The sequence below is a fragment of the Bufo bufo genome, chromosome 7, assembly GCF_905171765.1.
Source record: "Bufo bufo chromosome 7, aBufBuf1.1, whole genome shotgun sequence".
NCBI classification, from domain to species: domain Eukaryota; kingdom Metazoa; phylum Chordata; class Amphibia; order Anura; family Bufonidae; genus Bufo; species Bufo bufo.
In genome coordinates this window covers 26,864,705-26,883,472 of record NC_053395.1, presented here as the reverse complement: position 1 = coordinate 26,883,472, position 18,768 = coordinate 26,864,705, and the positions used below count along the sequence as shown (strand labels likewise).

The following is an 18,768-nucleotide window of genomic DNA, read 5'->3' as shown; positions in this document are numbered from 1 at the left end:
CTGGCAGATGGGGGGCTGTTATTAATACTGGCACATGGGGGGCTGTTATAAATACTGGCACATGGGGGGCTGTTATTGCTGGCACATGGGGGCTGTTATTAATACTAGCACATGGGGGCTGTTATTAATACTAGCACATGGGGGGCTGTTATTAATACTGGCAGATGGGGGGCTGTTATTAATACTGGCAAATGGGGGGCTGTTATAAATACTGGCACATGGGGGGCTGTTATTGCTGGCACATGGGGGCTGTTATTAATACTGGCACATGGGGGGCTGTTATTAATACTGGCACATGGGGGGCTGTTATTATTACTGGCACATGGGGGGCTGTTATTAATACTGGCAAATGGGGGGCTGTTATAAATACTGGCACATGGGGGGCTGTTATTGCTGGCACATGGGGGGCTGTTATTAATACTGGCACATGGGGGGCTGTTATTAATACTGGCACATGGGGGGCTGTTATTAATACTGGCACATGGGGGGCTGTTATTAATACTGGCACATGGGGGGGCTGTTATTAATACTGGCACATGGGGGGCTGTTATTAATACTGGCACATGGGGGGCTGTTATTAATACTGGCACATGGGGGGCTGTTATTAATACTGGCACATGGGGGGCTGTTATTAATACTGGCACATGGGGGGCTGTTATTAATACTGGCACATGGGGGGCTGTTATTAATACTGGCACATGGGGGGCTGTTATTAATACTGGCACATGGGGGGCTGTTATTAATACTGGCACATGGGGGGCTGTTATTAATACTGGCACATGGGGGGCTGTTATTAATACTGGCACATGGGGGGCTGTTATTAATACTGGCACATGGGGGGCTGTTATTAATACTGGCACTTGGGAGGCTGTTATTAATACTGGCACATGGGGGGCTGTTATTAATACTGGCAAATGGGGGGCTGTTATAAATACTGGCACATGGGGGGCTGTTATTGCTGGCACATAGGGGCTGTTATTAATACTGGCACATGGGGGGCTGTTATTAATACTGGCACATGGGGGGCTGTTATTAATACTGGCACATGGGGTGCTGTTATTAATACTGGCACATGAGGGGCTGTTATTATTACTGGCACATGGGGGGCTGTTAATACAGGCACATGATTGGGGGCACTATAGGGGCATCTACTGAGGCCACAAAGAAGGGGTGTTTTATATGGGGCGCTCTGTACAGAACAATTTTCTACTGGGACACATTATGGTGGGTACTATGGGGAAGGGGGGAGAGGAGTACTATGGGGTCATCTACGGGGGGCACTAAGAAGGGGTATTTTATACTTGCAAATTATGGGGGACACTGAGGGCATCTACTGGAGCATTTTATACTGGTACATTATGGGGGGCACTAGGAGGAAGGAGGGTGTGGAGCACTATGGGGGCATTTACTGGGGGCACTATATAGGGGTATTTTATACTGGCACATTTAGGGGGCACTATGGGGACATTAGCTCACCTGGGGGCATTACAAGGGGGTATTTTTTGCACTGTCACATTATAAGAAGAATTATTTCTACTGGGGGGGCATTATGGTGGGCTTTATTACTCCCCCCATTGTATGACCCCCCCCCCCTAGTAGCAGCCTCTCTCTGCTCTGCTATCCCTCTGCCTCTTCTCCAAATCCTTATTATGAAATCTTTCTCATTAGGATAAAACACATCAGCTCCGCCGAGCCCCCGGCCAAAGTGTTGAAGTGGTGTCCGAGATCCCCAAGGGCCAAGCCAAGTAATTGTAAGTTTTCATGTGAAATATGTTTATGTTATACACATATAGCCTACATTGTGCCACACAATGTACAGTATACCGCTACACTGTGCCACCCAATATACAGTATACCTCTACACTGTGCCACACAATATACAGTATACCTCTACACTGTACCCCACAATATACAGTATACCGCTACACTGTGCCACACAATATACAGTATACCTCTACACTGTGCCACCCAATATACAGTATACCTCTACACTGTACCCCACAATATACAGTATACCGCTACACTGTGCCACACAATATACAGTATACCGCTACACTGTGCCACCCAATATACAGTATACCTCTACACTGTGCCACACAATGTACAGTATACCGCTACACTGTGCCACCCAATATACAGTATACCTCTACACTGTACCCCACAATATACAGTATACCGCTACACTGTGCCACACAATATACAGTATACTGCTACACTGTGCCACACAATATACAGTATACCTCTACACTGTGACACACAATATACAGTATACCTCTACACTGTGACACACAATATACAGTATACCGCTACACTGTGTAGTCTGTTCTATAAGCACCATTGTTTTGTGGCGGCGGACAGAAAATAATCTGAAAGTGCCCCTCCTGAGACCAGGCTCTGGATCCGCCACTGACCTGAGAAGAGTCATGAATTCCTGCTCTCCTGCTGATGGCTGACAGTCTTCTACCTTTCCCTCTAGGAGAGAACTGCCAATCATCAGCAGATGGGGGGAGAGCAGGAGATTATAATAACCAGGACTCTTCTCAGGCAGATTTGACTCTTTTCAAGGCCTGGGCTGCAATGATTATGATGCTGGTTCTCGGCAACCACTTACTTTTAACTCATGAGCGACACACCGCTGACATCAGCATTTCTGTCACTACTTTATGCCGCCCTCAGTGAGATCAGCATAAAGTTGATGACAGGTTCCCTTTAAAGGAGTGGACAATCCCTTTAATTTCAAAGATAATATTGGGCAAGTCTTTTCTGAGCAACTCTCTGTAATGTCTGGGAACACTCTGGAGGGCATCTTAAAGGAGTTGTCCGGTTGGAGGAAATTTTATTTATTTACTTAAAAAAATAAAATACATTCTATATATATATATATATATATATAGTGTGGCAATGGAGCTGCCAGAGGGCCATTGAAATGGTGTATCTCACCCAGAGGAGCCGGGTGAGAACAGGAAAGGTTTTCCCCACTGTCTGCAGCAGCTAGGCCGGTAATTAAGAGAATTAGCAGCCAGCTGAGGAGCTCAGGTAATGGTGGGCTGAGCATCTCAATTAGGGCTCCCAGTCTGGGGAAGGAGCAGGTTGCGCCAAGGCCTGCGGGAGCCGGGACCCTCCGACCCTGTGTGGGGTAAACACGGTACTGTGTTTTGGGGAGCTGCGTGGTAGACCCAGATCCCGATAGAGAGGGGGAACTACTGTATAATCAGTGGCCAGACGGCCTAGGATTTGTGTTTATGATTTATGTTTGATCTGCTGTTTAATATGACAATAAAGCTGGCTGTGGCCAGTTTGCACCCAAATCTGCAGTGTTGGAGTGGCTTCTTGAGGTGTGCCAACCGTCTAAGCGGAGAAGACGGCGATCCTGGAATGCTAAGTGACCCCGAGATGTCACAATAGATATACTCACCAATCCCCTGCAGCTCCCGTTCCGACATATCCCGCTGGTCTCTACTTCTTGATGCCTCTTGACATAGGAAATAGACCACTTGGCCAATCACTGATCACTGCAGAGACCCGCCCCTGCATGTGATTGGCTGAGCTGTCATTTCCTGTTTGTCAGCAGGAAGTGAAGACCAGCAGAGATCCAAGAAGAGCAGGAGTGGGAGCGGTGAGAGTATCGCTTCTTTTTTTTATTCCATTCTGAAGCTTTTTTTCCCCCTTTTTTTTTTTTGGGACAACCCCTTTAAAACTTTGTCTTGAATTACGGCAAGAGAGGACATTCACCATTATCACCAATTAAAACTATCTGCTCACGACAGTCGCAAGGTCACTTTTCACCATCATCGCAGTCGCGTCACCTGTACGGTATTTCACTCTGTGCTCCAGAGCTGCGCTTCTCTGTGTGACTGAAGACAGGATGTTCAACCAAATCAGCCAGGTCTTTAGTCACCTGGTCACCAAGCATGCCCACAAGAATCTATGCCCCCCATCCCAATTCCTTTTACACTCAAATTTGGCCCATTTTATGCCTTCACATGGCCTTACCCTTATGGGCCCCATATACCCCAAATCTAGCAATTCCACCATTCACTTGGATGGAAGTCACTGGCGCAGAGGTGTTTTATTGACACCCCGGGGGTGTAGTTGTACCGAGGTTGTAGGGCGGTTTTTGCTCTTGTTACACGATTCTTGCCTTGTCCTCGGTACGTGCAAGTGGAATAGAAGCTGGAATTACAATATGGCTCCAGCGTTATTTAGTGAGGGCAAACATTCTGTACGTACTGTTCTCAGTGTCCTCATCCACAGCATTGTCGTTGTTATATCCAGAGCCAGTAAGTGTGGAACACAAAAAGCTATTCTAGGCAGCTTGCTACTAATCATCCCAAGTCTGAGGAACAGAATGCCAGAAGTGCAGTAAAGACTGACACACAGCAAGGGAGAATTAAGTTGGCTGGAAAATATCTTCCCATATATTCTATTAGGATATATGAAGTTATTTGGGGAGGGGGAGGGGGGGGGGGGGCTAATCAGGACTCCCTGGTAGTAGCCAGAGAGAAAAAAGTCGCTACACAAAGCAAAGACACAGCGGATTACATGGACACATTGGTGAAAATGAGCAGTCAGCCAGTGACCGTGACTAACAGGATTGAAGATCGCTGCTTGCTTTTAGGGAATGGAAACTCATCCTTAGGCTACATGCACACGACCGTATGTGTTTTGCGGTCTGCAAAAAAAACAACTGATGCCATCCGTATGCCATCTGTTTTTGTTTTTTTTGCGGATCCATTTTAACAATGCCTAAAACGGACAAGAATAGGACATGTTCTATTTTTTTTGCGGGGCTATGGAACGGACATACTGATGCGGACAGCACACGGTGTGCTGTCCGCATTTATTGCGGACCCATTAAAATGAATCCTATCCGCAAAAAAAAAACGGAACGGACACGGAAACAAGCAACGTTCGTGTGCAGGTAGCCTTAGACTTGAATGCACTGTAAAGAACCATGCACAAGCTACTATATCGGCTGCACATGGTCCATAAAGCTGGGGGGGGGGTTAGGATATATGCACAAGTGTTTTCATTCACTGACAGCATGCGCAGATTTTGAAATGGTTAAGGAAAAGTGTTGATCATGAAGACGCAGCATTTGCTGCTTCTAAGGGTGGAAAGTGAGTGTATCCCTCCTCCTAGAGAATCAGTATGTGAGAGATGGAGGAAACCCCTATCCCCATAGGAGGGTGCACCCCATAATTCGTGATTGCTTTAACTCTAGGGGTTGTTCCCCTATCTGGGCCTGACCCCTGGAACCCCAACCAATTATGAGATTGGGGATTCCTGTGCCCCAACCCCCATATGAAAGAAGCGACAGGGTGCATGCTCCATTCATATGGGGGCCTCCATTCTTGTGATTAGTGGGGGTTCCGGGGTCAGAATCCCTCCTCAATAGAGGATGTACTTTATAATCTGTGGCTGCAAGGGCATTTTCTTACATTCACTTCTCTGCATCCAAATGGGTGAAAATAACAAGAAAATGAAACTCTGCACACAAGTTGTTAAATTCACATTGTTTATTGATTGATCATCAAACTGTACATTCTTTGATGCCATCGGTGGATGATCGGTAAAGTGCAAGCACCCCCCCTCCCAACCATCAATACAATGGATGACATTACACAGCAAAGAAATAATAAAAAAAAACAATAACAAAAATCAGCGTTGCCCTTTAAACCGCCGGATAAGGGAACGTGCTTGGCTCATTACATTCTGTCCGGGTCTATAAAAAGCTTCGGGCCGGGCCCACACTGTGCAAATATTTTCAGTCCACACAGGATCATTGATTCCCAGGCGTACTACGGTATGTGGCCGAAACACAAGCAACACAATCAGGGGCTTAGCTATGGGGGGCAGAGGCTGCCTAGGTCCTATAGGGGGGCCCCCAAAGAGTATTTGACCCATAGGTGACATACCATATACATAGGGGGCCTGATGAAGATTTTGCAGGCGCTTTAAGTTAACTCTCCCCAGATCACTTGTAAAATACAATTACATATCTATAGTAAAACAAAAACAAAAACAGAAAGGTTTTTTTACATTTAAAAAAAATAAAAAATCAGCAGCAAAATTTGATCCAAGTCATCAATGCCTAAAAACTTTCCTACTGTATCCACCACTTCGCCAGCACCTATAGGTGATATGCACACTAGATTTTACCCATTTCCCCCTTTTTTTTTTTAACATTTTTTAATCGCAAATAGCATAGAACAAATGATCGCATTGACCTCTATGGTGATCAAAGAAGTCGGTATTGCGTTACGGATATTACCCCCTCCCCATAATATTCACAAATCTACATAGTGTGCACAAGACCTAAAGGCAACCAGTAACCAACCATAGGACTACAAGTCCCAGCAGCACAGATCAGAATCTGGTTAGCACAATGTACAGGGACTTTGGGTCCCGCAAACGCCAAAGAGCCACACTTGGCGATCTATGGCTCAGAAGAGGCAACATGACTTGCGTTCCTCAGGAGCGAGCAGCCTCTCCTAAATTTTCCATCTCCGTCAGTTCAGGGGACCAGGGTTCCTCTAAGACAAGATACAACTCTGCTGCTTCCGGCGAGGCTGTTTCTTCCTGGGTTCTGGTTGTGCGCTGGCTCGGCGCCGCTCTAAGGCAGGGCTCAGTAAGCAAGGGAGGTTAACCCTTCGCAGCAGTTCCTCAAACACCTCCTGGACTTTTTGGTTGAGCTTGGCTGAGGTCTCCACGTAGCCGCTGTCCCATTCCAGTTCTGCAGTAGCCGCAGCCTGTAGTGCCATGAGCTGTCCTGTCTGAGATTCCACGCCGGGGAACAAGTCCGTCTTATTTCCAATGATCACGATGGGCACGTCGGTCTCCCCCTTGATCCGGTGGATCTCTTCCCTTAGTCTCTCCACCTCTTGGAAGGACTCTAGGTCTGCCAGCGAGAAGACCAAGGCGAAGGCGTCTCCTTGCTGGATACGCAGCTTCTGCATGGCCGGGAAGGAGTAGCTGCCGCTGGTGTCCACGATTTCGATACGTAACTGGAGGGCATTTGGCTCCGGGTCCAAGCAGTAGACCTCCTCCACCGTGCACCGGTGTCTTGGCTCGAAGCGGTCATATAACAACTGCTGGATCAAGGCTGTTTTGCCCACGCCGGCAGCTCCCATGAAGACCAGGCGAACTGTCCCATTGGATTGCACCGAGATGGACATGGTGATGTCTCCTTGGAGTTGGATCGCTAGAGGAGAGCTGTGGAGCTGATGTGCTGCAGAGGTGACCTGTACACGTCTGTATCAGATGAGAAGCTCTGCACGCCTCGGCTCCTCAGTCACTAATAGTCCTCACACCCACAGCTCACAACCTGCAACTTCTCATCTGCAACTCCTACTTTTATGCTGCAGTCCTCACAGCTCCAGCCAATCAGCCGCCACCGTCATGGAGGGGGGGGGAGGGGGGGCAGAAGCCATGTGCCAAGATAATTAGACTTTTTTTCCCCTACACAATACACGTGTCTTCTGTGTTCAATGCAACTTATCCAAGAGAGAGAGGATGGGGGAGGTGCAGGCTGCAAATCTAAAGATTCTAGAAGGGACCGAGGAGCCGCCCCGCCTAATACTATAAGGCAGGGGGGCACAACCTTTTCTGGTTGGGGGGGCCACATTGTCAGCCTCAACCAATTCCAATGGCCGAAAATAAAACTTAAAGGGGTATTACCAACTGAAATACTGTATTTTTGGCATATTGAACATACAGTATATACTATAAATGTCATAGTTACAGTTCTAAGACTCCCATCTAATAGGAGAATACATGAAAGAAGCCATAAGACATAGACCTACATGTCTTTTGCCAGATGCTTGGGGGCCGCACAGAATGGTATTGAGGGCCACATGTGGCCCCCGGGCTGCAGGTAGTGCACCCCTGCTAGAAGGTAGAAGCTCCACCCAAGACCTGGTGCCTGCCACGTGAGAAGATACCAGTGTTATGAATGGCACGATAGATAGATAGATAGATAGATATGAGATAGAAATAGAGATAGATAGATAGATAGATAGATAGATAGATATGACATAGATAGAGAGACAGATGGATATGAGACAGATGGATATGCGATAGATAGATAGATATGAGATAGACGATAGATAGATATATAGATATGACATAGATAGACATTAGAAAGATGATAGATAGATAGATAGATAGATATGACATAGATAGACATTAGAAAGATGATAGATAGATAGATAGATAGATAGATAGATAGATATGACATAGATAGAGAGACAGATGGATATGAGATAGATAGATAGATAGATAGATAGAATAAAACAGTGCCCAGGGTATGATACATGTTTCGGTGTTAGGTTCCCAGTGAATACATAATATAGTCCTGTCTGTGTGACCCACGTAGTTCTCTACCAGTTAGTGACCTGAAAGGATTAAATGAAGCTTGTAATTGAAAGGTCTTTTTATAAGTATTGGTGTTTGTTTATTTGTAAAAAGTAATTGGTTTTATTGTATATTTTTGTTATTGCCAGTTCTAACTATTTAAGGCTACTTTCACACTAGCGTTGTTTGAATCCGGCGGGCAATTCCGTCGCCTGAACTGCCCGCCGGATCCGGAAAAAACTTGTGAAAACGGATTACATTTGAATCCTGATCAGGATTTTGATCACAATGAAAAAATGCATTGGAAAAAACGGATCCGCCATTTATGGACTTTAACTTTTTTTCACATTTTTCGGGTTTAACATGTAAAAGGCGGATCCGGTTTGACGGAACACACGGCACCGGATCCGGCATTAATGCAAGTCAATGGGGAAAAATGCCGGATCCGGCGTTTAGTCAAAGTGTTCCGGATTTTTGGCCGGAGGTAAAAATACAACATGCTACGGTTTTCTGAAAAGCCTGATCAGTAAAAAACACTGAACTGGATGCATCCTGAACGGATCGCTCTCCATTCAGAATGCATGGGGATAAAACTGATCAGTTCTTTTCCGGATTTGAGCCCCTAGGACGGAACTCAGCGCCGGAAAAGAAAAACACTAGTGTGAAAGTACCCTAAATACTATAGGACCAATACAGCGAATGCCTGAAGAAGGGAGCGTGACCCCCAAAAATGTCACAAGCTGCATGTGTGAACACGCTGCCTTTCCACCTGAACTGAAATGGAAGAACTAATGGATGGTCTTGGACTGTATTCAGATGCTGCGTTTTTTTCAATTGCCATGGATAACGCATATGAATTTGTGCTGTGAAACTGTGATGAAGAACTTTGTCTGAAGAAGTAAACGCACTTTAAATGAAGTCGTTGTTGTGTCCCGTCTACGGTCCAGATGCCAATACAACAGGTAATGTATGAGTATGAAAATATGATACTTATTTACTTTGGGCATGGAAAATGGATATGCTCCAGATACATATAAATATCAATTTTTTCCCGCAGCGGTTTACAGTTCTCCAGAATGAGAGTGAGACATTTCCAGTACATGAGAACAATAGATAAAACTAACCTAGTCTGTGTTGTCACAGAGGTGGAGCAGAGCGCTCAGCAGTGACAACTGCAAAGCTGAGCATGACCACCAGAGGGCACTAAACACATGGTCTGAGCCCAGCTGTGGTGTACTGCACGCTCACATAGAGCATTGCCTGACATGGGTTTTAGACAGAATACATACAGACAAGGCTGTCCACACTTGATATTCAGTCCTTATAGGATTTTTCCAGGACCCGGCAGGTCCCACAATGCCACCTCAATTGCAAACTTTCTGCTATAGTTGTATTCTGTGTAATCTACTTACTATTCCGAAATCGTTTGGATCGGGCTTTCAGGAACCCGGTCAGGTAGCGCTCCCTTTTCTGATAATCCAACTTCCACGGGTGTCTCCTTCTTTTACCAAGTTTTTGGCCTGGGCTAAGGAGGGGACTTCATTTCTACCAGGACCAGAACTATTCCTCTACGTGGCGCGTGCGCAAACTCCTGAATACACCTCACCTGTACATGCACCAGGGAGAGGAGTAGTTCTGGTCCTGTCCACAGTGGAAGTGACATCCCGTTCATAGCCCAGGCCAGAAATCTGGTAAAAGACGTGCCGTCTGCGGAAGCTGGATTTTCAGAAGAGGAGCATCACATGATTGGGTTCCTGGGAGGCTAATCCACCCAACTTCTGGATAGTAAGTACAATTCTTAATTGTAGGTCTTCTGAGAGCTCTTTTGTGCGAGGCATCATTCACATCAGGCAATGCTTCTTGTGAAAAGCAAACCCAGAACTGGTGTGTGTTTTTTATAGGGCAGGGCAACTGTAGCCAACACCTCCAATTTCATCTCATTGATTGGCCTTCAGTTGGCTGACACCTAACTCCAATTAGCTCTTGGAGATGTCTTTAGTCTAGGGGTTCACATACTTTTCCACCTGCACTGTGAATGTTTACATGGTGTGTTCAATAAAAACATGGTAACATTTAATTATTTGTGTGTTATTAGTTTAAGCAGACTCTGATTGTCTATTGTTGTGACTTAGATGAAGATCAGATCACATTTTATGACCAATTTGTGCAGAAATCCATATCATTCTAAAGGGTTCACATACTTTTTCTTGCAACTGTATATTACAAACTGTCTCCTACGGTGTGTACTGGTTAATTAAGGTGAGTTTGCGGAACCTGCCGGGTCTTGGAAACCCCATTTAATACGAACAGTATAGCGCACTCTATGTGGCTTGTTGCGCAGCCATTTCTAGTACTTTTCTGTCTGGTGAGAGTTTTGTGAAGGACGTTACACATATTTTCACCTTTGTGCACTGCGGTCATAGTCTTGATGTAGCAGGGCATTATTTAGCCAGCAGCAGTGTCAATGGAGCTCAATGGAATCTTAAACAAGTCTCAGCCCTCGGGCAGCTGCGGCTTTTTATCAGCATGGAAGATATCCAGATAGTGATAGAATTGTGGCATGTTTATCACTGACATTTTCCACAGTTCATTGCAGATGAAAACAAAAACAAGAGCAGCTGAATGGACAAGAACATGGGATAACAGGGAGGCAATGCAAGGAGGGGGCGGCCGATGCAGGGTACGGGGTTTACCGCTGAAGCTGCAGGAATATAACTGGAGACTATGTGTATTGTTGGGGCTTTAGATTTGGGCGAAGATGCGGGAACTCAGGTTCTCCATCCAATTCTCAAGCCCATAAAATTTCCATGGGACCATAGGCTGGGCCCAGGCTTGGAGACAACAAGTCATGCAGAAGACAAACCCATTTGGAACTGACTTTGGAGCCAATCGCTTACCACTATGGTCTGAATTCATTTTTGGAGGTCACCTTCTATGATGTATCCTAAGAAAAATGTACTTCAACCTAGTTCTAGATGCTCCTATTGAGCCTCCCTGCTCCAACAATAGACATGTCTGCTTGACCATCTCTGCTTGACAGTTTCTACACAAGTCCTGAAGAACTTCATGAGAACATCCATGCCTCTCAACCCTCAAAGCTGCTGGCTTAGCTTACTGGAAATATCTTTCACTATGCCAGACGCTGTTATGGGTCCAAGCCAAGCTTCAGATCAGACCCCTAGGATGGAACATTGACTGGACCGCATTAATGGCTCCCTAACGTATAAGAAGATGACTTATTTGCATCGTGGTAGACCTGACATATGTCATTAGATATGGTGCCCATGGTAGGAGTCACCCTACACTGCCTGTTTGTTGGGTACTCGCTCACCTTAGCACCCTGAAAGATAGCACACACGCATCTAAGCCCTGTTACCGCCACCCCAGAAGTAATAACTTGGTTCCCGAGGATCAAGCTTCTTAAGTGTATGACTGATCTTGATCAATTCTTTGGGATTAGTCTGAATCAACAGGTAAATCCTGGATTACAAATGTAGTCTCATCCCAAATAATCTTCAAGAACTCAGGTTGGCCGGGAACGGATAATATGTTTGGGCGAACCTGGTCCTCTTTGATATTTCAAGGTGCCCATACAACTCGTCCAACAGCTCTCTCTCTCCCAACTCCCCCATATATACACACTCTGTCTAATGGGAAGAGTGGAGAAAGACTTCACCAGAAGCTACTTATCTCATGGGAGAACAAAAGGATTGAGCATTGAAATTCAACGCCGCACAATCCTTCTCTCCCCTGGGAGCTCTCATATACGTAAGATTGTCTGCCGGCCCTGACGAAAATGGAGGGTTTGGCTGACAATAGACTAATGTATAGGGGGTCTATGATACACTTGGGCATCTAGATGGTGAAAGCACCTAAAGATTCCTCAGGAAACACATGCCAATTACAGGGATCTTCCTCCTGGTTTGCGCCACCACATACTATGGAGATAGGAGGGTTTCAAACCTGTTTTCTTCACAGTCCCATCCTTGGCCAGTTGTGCTTGCCCTCCTTTAATCATGTTCTTCTAGCATTGGAAAGGGTCAGCAAGTTGCAGGGATGGAGTTACTTGTCTTCACTCTCTGTAGGACCCATGGCATCTGCAATGTGCCCTCTATGGTATGATGGGTTGGTGGCACAATGCTCTATTGCAGCCATCCAGGTGCAACCCAAAGCTGACCATACACGAAACAAGCTGTTGGCTGAACCCTCTCCCATAGACGTGCACTCCCAGATTGTCCAAATTGTATGTGTAGCTCAAAAGAAGGAGAGATAAGCAGTTGCCAGACTCCTATTATAAAGCTTATCTCCTGGATGAACAAGACTATCAGGAATATTAGAAATCAAAATGCCCCAAACTTTCTTTATACCATCAGGACACGGTTGTGTATATTGAAAGGACACATATATATACGTGGTGGGAACAGAAAAGTGAAGGGCTGCATCAGTCTTTAAAGGGTTTCTGTCACTAGAATTTTCACTATTAAACTGGCTGACATTAGCGATGTGCTAATGTCGGCTGCACCTACAGTGAGGAACACTGCAAGTTCTCCCACTTAGAAATCACAAAGGGGTCTCAAATTTACATTTTAGGTGCATTTCCACTCTGAGAGACAGAATAAAAAAATAAAAAAAAATAAGGAAATCACATTGTCTGATTTTCAAAGAATGTATTTGTCTTTGCACTGCTGAACATAAGTATTTGAACACCTGAGAAACAGCGAGAATTATGTCTCTCAAAGACCTGTTACTGTGCCTTTAAAAAGTCCACCTCTACTCCACTCATTAATCTTACTTAGTAGCACCTGTCTGAGCTCTTTAAAGACACCTGTCCACCCCACAGTCAGTCAGACGCCAACTACTACCATGGGCAAGACCAAAGAGCTGGCAAAAGACACCAGAGACAAAATTGTGGACCTCCACAAGGCCGGAAAGGGCTACAGGGCAATTGTCAAGCAGCTTGGTGAAAATAGATCAACTGTTGGAGCAATTGTTAGAAAATGGAAGAGGCTAAAGACAACTGTCAGTCTCTCTCGGACTGGGGCTCCATGCAAGATCTCACCCCGTGGGGTATCACTGATGATAAAAAAGGTGAGGAATCAGCCCAGAACTACAAGGGAGGAGCTGGTCAATGACCTGAAGAGAGCTGGGACCACAGTTTCAAAGGTCACTGTCGGTAGAACACTACGCCGTCATGGTTTCAGATCATGCATTGCACGGAAGGTTCCCCTGCTCAAGTCATCACATGTCCAGGCCCGTCTGAAGTTTGCCAATGACCATCTGGATGATCCAGAGGAGGCCGGGGAGAAAGTCATGTGGTCAGATGAGACCAAAGTAGAACTTTTTGGTCTAAACTTCACTCGTTGTGTTTGGAGGAAAAAGGATGAGTTGCATCCCAAGAACACCATCCCTACTGTGAAGCATGGGGTGGGGGGGGGGGGGGTGAACATCATGCTTTGGGGGTGCTTTTCTGTGAAGGGGACAGGACGACTGCACTGTATTAAGGAGAAGATTTTGAGCAACAACCTCCTTCCCTCAGTCAGAGCATTGAAGATGGGTTGTGGCTGGGTCTTCCAACATGACAACGACCCGAAGCACACAGCCAGGATAACCAAGGAGTGGCTCCGTAAGAAGCATATCAAGGTTCTGGAGTGGCCGAGCCAGTCTCCAGACCTAAATCCAAAAGAACATCTTTGGAGGGAGCTGAAACTCTGTGTTGCTCAGCGACAGCCCCAAAACCTGACAGATCTAGAGGAGATCTGTGTGGAGGAGTCGGCCAAAATCCCTGCTGCAGTGTGTGCAAACCTGGTCAAGAACTACAGGAAACGTTCGACCTCTGTAATTACAAACAAAGGCTTTTGTACCAAATATTAACACTGATCTTCTCAGATGTTTAAAAACTTATGTTCAGCAGAGCAAGACAATCTCGCTCCGTTCAGCATACGGCGCAGGCGTGGTGAGGGAAGGATGCTCGCTTGCTGCCAGCTTCCTCACCGCACCTGCGCCGAATACTGAACGTCGCGAGAATTCCCCAGCGCACAGAGGCGGCAGGAGGATGCGAACGCTGCCTGGCCCTGTCAATCAAGACTTGGGGGTGTGTAATGGGGGCATGAATAATCACAAGAATAGCATAGTTAGTTGCAGCTGACATTGGCACATCGCTAATGTCAGACAGTTTAATAGTGAAAATTCCAGTGACAGAAACCCTTTAAGGTCAGCAGGAACACAACGGGTTAAACCCGTTTTCCAACATATTTTTGGCATTAACCCTTCCCCACGTCCACTAGCTGGCTGGTAGCGTTCTCAGTAATTGTGTTGGTTCTTCTATAAATATTCGACTTCTCCACCTTCTGCTCGCATATTTACAGATCTGCTGTTTGCAGTAGAAAATTAAAGCATCTGGCCAGTGTTTGACTTACTACTCAGTGCTCCAAACCTCCCTGTTTTATGGCCCTCAATGTTTTGATATAAAACATGGAAATATGAGGGTGGGGGTGGGGCATAAGGTTTCTGTCGTTAGGTCTGGTCTGTGGCAAACGCCATGGCTCATTAGGGGCAAGAGAGTCCCCAAAAGGTGCAAATGAAAAAATCTGTAACATGTCTGTTATAGGCCATTTATAATACTGGTACTGAAGGGGACCAGGGGGGCTTTCTGATTACCTCAGACACCAGGGCACAGGGGCAACCATGTTACCTAAGCGAATTAGTCTTGCAGGAGGTACCCAGTTGGATTGTATATGGGAACCGTCTACTACCATATGCTTACTTGCAGAGGAGATAATGCGGAACTTGGCCAACCAAAGGTTGTAGCTGGCCAGCTAAGACCTGTCCTAGGTTGCTAGTATAGCTTATATGTGTATACAGCTAGCACTGCCAATAACCTTAATACAGTTCCTATGTTTATGTGTTAAAGACAAAAGCAGAGTTATTTACTGTGACATCATGTTTTGGATGTCATATAACTGTTCGCAGAAGCAGAAAAAGATAATATGCCTTTAAGATTCATTTTGTAATGTAAGGTAAGCTCAGTGACACAGCAAAAACAACAGAAAGCATAGTGTTAAACTGTTGTTGCTGGGCAGAAGTCTAGACTAATCACAGCCAGCTTCTCACACAGCAAGAGTTTTCACCAATCACAGCCAGCCTCACACACAGCCTAGCTGGAAATCATTACTCACCAGAGAGAGGAGCTGAACAGACACATAGTTCCAGTCAGAGTCCAGTTTTATGGGAACAAGAGGCCAAAATAGGTATTTAGAACAGTTATATAATGTTCATATTGTTAGTATTGTGATTAGAAATGTATACTGAACCAGTTATGTGTGTTTGCAAACTACAAAGTTCACAATCCAAATTCCATATTGCAATCCAAATTGCATACAACCATACCAGATCATACTCAACCAATCTGCAAATAGTCACTGCTAACTGCAAGTAGAACTATTAGTTAGACCTCAGATATACAGTACAGACCAAAAGTTTGGACACATCTTCTCATTCAAAGAGTTTTCTTTATTTTCATGACTATGAAAATTGTAGATTCACACTGAAGGCATCAAAACTATAAATTAACACATGTGGAATTATATTCATAACAAACATTTGATTACTGCTTTGTACACTCTTGGCATTCTCTTGATGAGCTTCAAGAGGTAGTCCCCTGAAATGGTTTTCACTTCACAGGTGTGCCCTGTCAGGTTTAATAAGTGGGATTTCTTGCCTTATAAATGGGGTTGGGACCATCAGTTGCGTTGAGGAGAAGTCAGGTGGATACACAGCTGATAGTCCTACTAAATAGACTGTTAGAATTTGTATTATGGCAAGAAAAAAGCAGCTAAGTAAAGAAAAACTAGTGGCCATCATTACTTTAAGAAATGAAGGTCAGTCAGTCAGCCGAAAAATTGGGAAAACTTTGAAAGTAAGGGCTATTTGACCATGAAGGAGAGTGATGGGGTGCTGCTCCAGATGACCTGGCCTCCACAGTCACTGGACCTGAACCCAATCGAGATGGTTTGGGGTGAGCTGGACCGCAGAGTGAAGGCAAAAGGGCCAACAAGTGCTAAGCATCTCTGGGAACTCCTTCAAGACTGTTGGAAGACCATTTCAGGGGACTACCTCTTGAAGCTCATCAAGAGAATGCAAAGAGTGTGCAAAGCAGTAATCAAAGCAAAAGGTGGCTACTTTGAAGAACCTAGAATATGACATATTTTCTGTTGTTTCACACTTGTTTGTTATGTATATAATTCAACATGTGTCAATTCATAGTTTTGATGCCTTCATAGTCATGAAAATAAAGAAAACTCTTTGAATGAGAAGGTGTGTCCAAACTTTTGGTCTGTACTGTACCTCTCAGAGAGATCATAAAGTGCTTAAATAACTTAAAGTGAGAGTACAGATACTCAAGAGAGAAATATATCCACCATTTTATGTTGAATGACAAGATTGAACAGTTGAACCACCATCTTATGCATACCGCCATTTTGTGATATCTTTTCAACATGTGTTTTGTAGATGGACTATCTGCTGCAGAGGCGGCAGTGTTATATACTGTATGAAGTAAAGTTGAAGTTAATAAAGAAGTTATTTCAAGCATTTGGTGTGCTCTTTAAACCTACTGTTTCCATAGACCGGCGCTAGAGGAATTTGGTTAAACTAAAAGTCAGAGATATCAAAATTCTTCTAATGCCACAGCGCAAAAGGCACTCCATAGTGCTGCGCCTGCCACAGTGGAACTATTGCCCTCAGAGGGCTAAGTGATAGTGCTCCTCAACTTGCACAGTAAAGAGCGCATTAGAGCAGCAGAGCGCCAGCATATACCACCGCGCAGCAACTATTCCCTGAGTGAGCAAGCAAAGACACCTCAGTGGAGCTACCATAGGGGCCATAGAACATGCGCATTAGTCAAACTGCAGCCGACTCTTAAAGTGGCAGAACGGCAAAGGCAGAATAGTCAGAGCGCCAACCCTCCTGCGATCCCTAGAGAGAGAAAGAGACGCATGGTGGGAGGCCAAAGTCCAGAGCTAGAGTGCCTGGACCGCTATCCCCAGAGAGACCACGTACTGCAGCCAGCTTGTTTCCCGCCACTAGGCCCAAAGCCTGCAGCAGTGTATCCAAGCCAGCGCATCACAAAGCATCGCAAGTCTGCACAGAGCATCGTAACTCAGTGTAGAGCATCGCAAGTCTGCACAGAGCATCGCAAGTCACATCGCATCACATCAAGAAAAGACAAGTCTCCTTTAAGACAGACATTTGTTCCAGCAACCTTCAGATCGCAGTATCCTGCTCTTCAGAATAAGGTCAGAGCTTTCCTTTTATTACTTATCATTGCATATAGGCTTTGGCATAAAGAGACATTTTTGTGTTCAGATAAAGACTTTAAAGTAAAACAAAGGACAGTTTGTATTACACGGATCCTATATCATTTAAAGTGAAAAGCATCTTAATATTTGTATTGATTGTTATAGCATTTAAAGTAAAATGTCTAAGCCTAGTATTAACCATGTCACTGTTAGAGGATACAAAGATAGATAGAGTAGAAGTTGAAGAGCAAGGGAACCTGTCTGCGGTAAAAGAGTCTGATGCAGCATTAGTCTTGCCTCAAGCAAATATAGCCCAAACAGATGAACTAAGACGTTCATCACGTGTCAGGAAACCGGCCTCAAAGATGCTGGAAAACTTGGAGCAAGAAGCAGCATTAAAAGGGAAAAAGTTTGCCCGGATGTATGATAGGTGGAAATCATACATTAAAGACATTCGTAGAAAGCTAAAGCAAAAAAGTATAAAAGGGAACTTGAGTGATATGGTAGAGACGGTAGAAGAATCTGAATCAGAGCTTATGGCAGCATATGTCAACCTGCGGTCGTTTACCACACCTTCCCGGGATATTGTAAGGAACATGGACACATGTACTGCGGTCACTAAAGATTTAGTAAAGCTCATGAGAGAACAATCATCTGCAGCAAACTATGATGAAGTTAAAGCAAGAAGTAGAATGAACTAGCTTTTTATGAGAGACTATGCTAGGTCCTTAGGGGGAACCACAATCTCAAGTGTGACTTTCTTCGCTAGCAGAAGTGCCACCCACATATCAGAGTCCTCAAATACTTCAGCCAAAAGAAAGGAATTAGCTGAACAACTTGCTGTCAAGAAAGCAGAAATTGAGATGGAAGCTGCCATTGAGGTGCAGCGTCAACTGATGGCTGAAAAGCAAGCTGAAAAGGATGCACAATGCCATCAAATGGAAGCTAAAAGGGATGCACAACACCATCAAATGGAAGCTGAAAAGGATGCACAATGCTATCAATTGGAAGCTCAAATGGAGGCACAAAGCCATCAAATTGAAGCTGAATTCGAGGCACAGCTCCAACAGATGAACAGTCTGGAAAGGCAGAAAGAAGTTAAGATCATAGAAGCTAG

General features: G+C 45.0%; 1 protein-coding gene across 1 annotated transcript; it reads right to left on the bottom strand.

Annotated features, from left to right (window-relative positions):
• Positions 1–6,184: 6,184 nt before the first annotated feature.
• On the bottom strand, positions 6,185–7,305 carry LOC121007818 (ras-related protein Rap-2c-like). Its single transcript, XM_040440045.1, has one exon. It carries the CDS (start codon positions 7,176–7,178, stop codon positions 6,537–6,539), a length of 642 nt encoding a protein of 213 aa, XP_040295979.1. The 5' UTR covers positions 7,179–7,305; the 3' UTR covers positions 6,185–6,536.
• Positions 7,306–18,768: the final 11,463 nt, after the last annotated feature.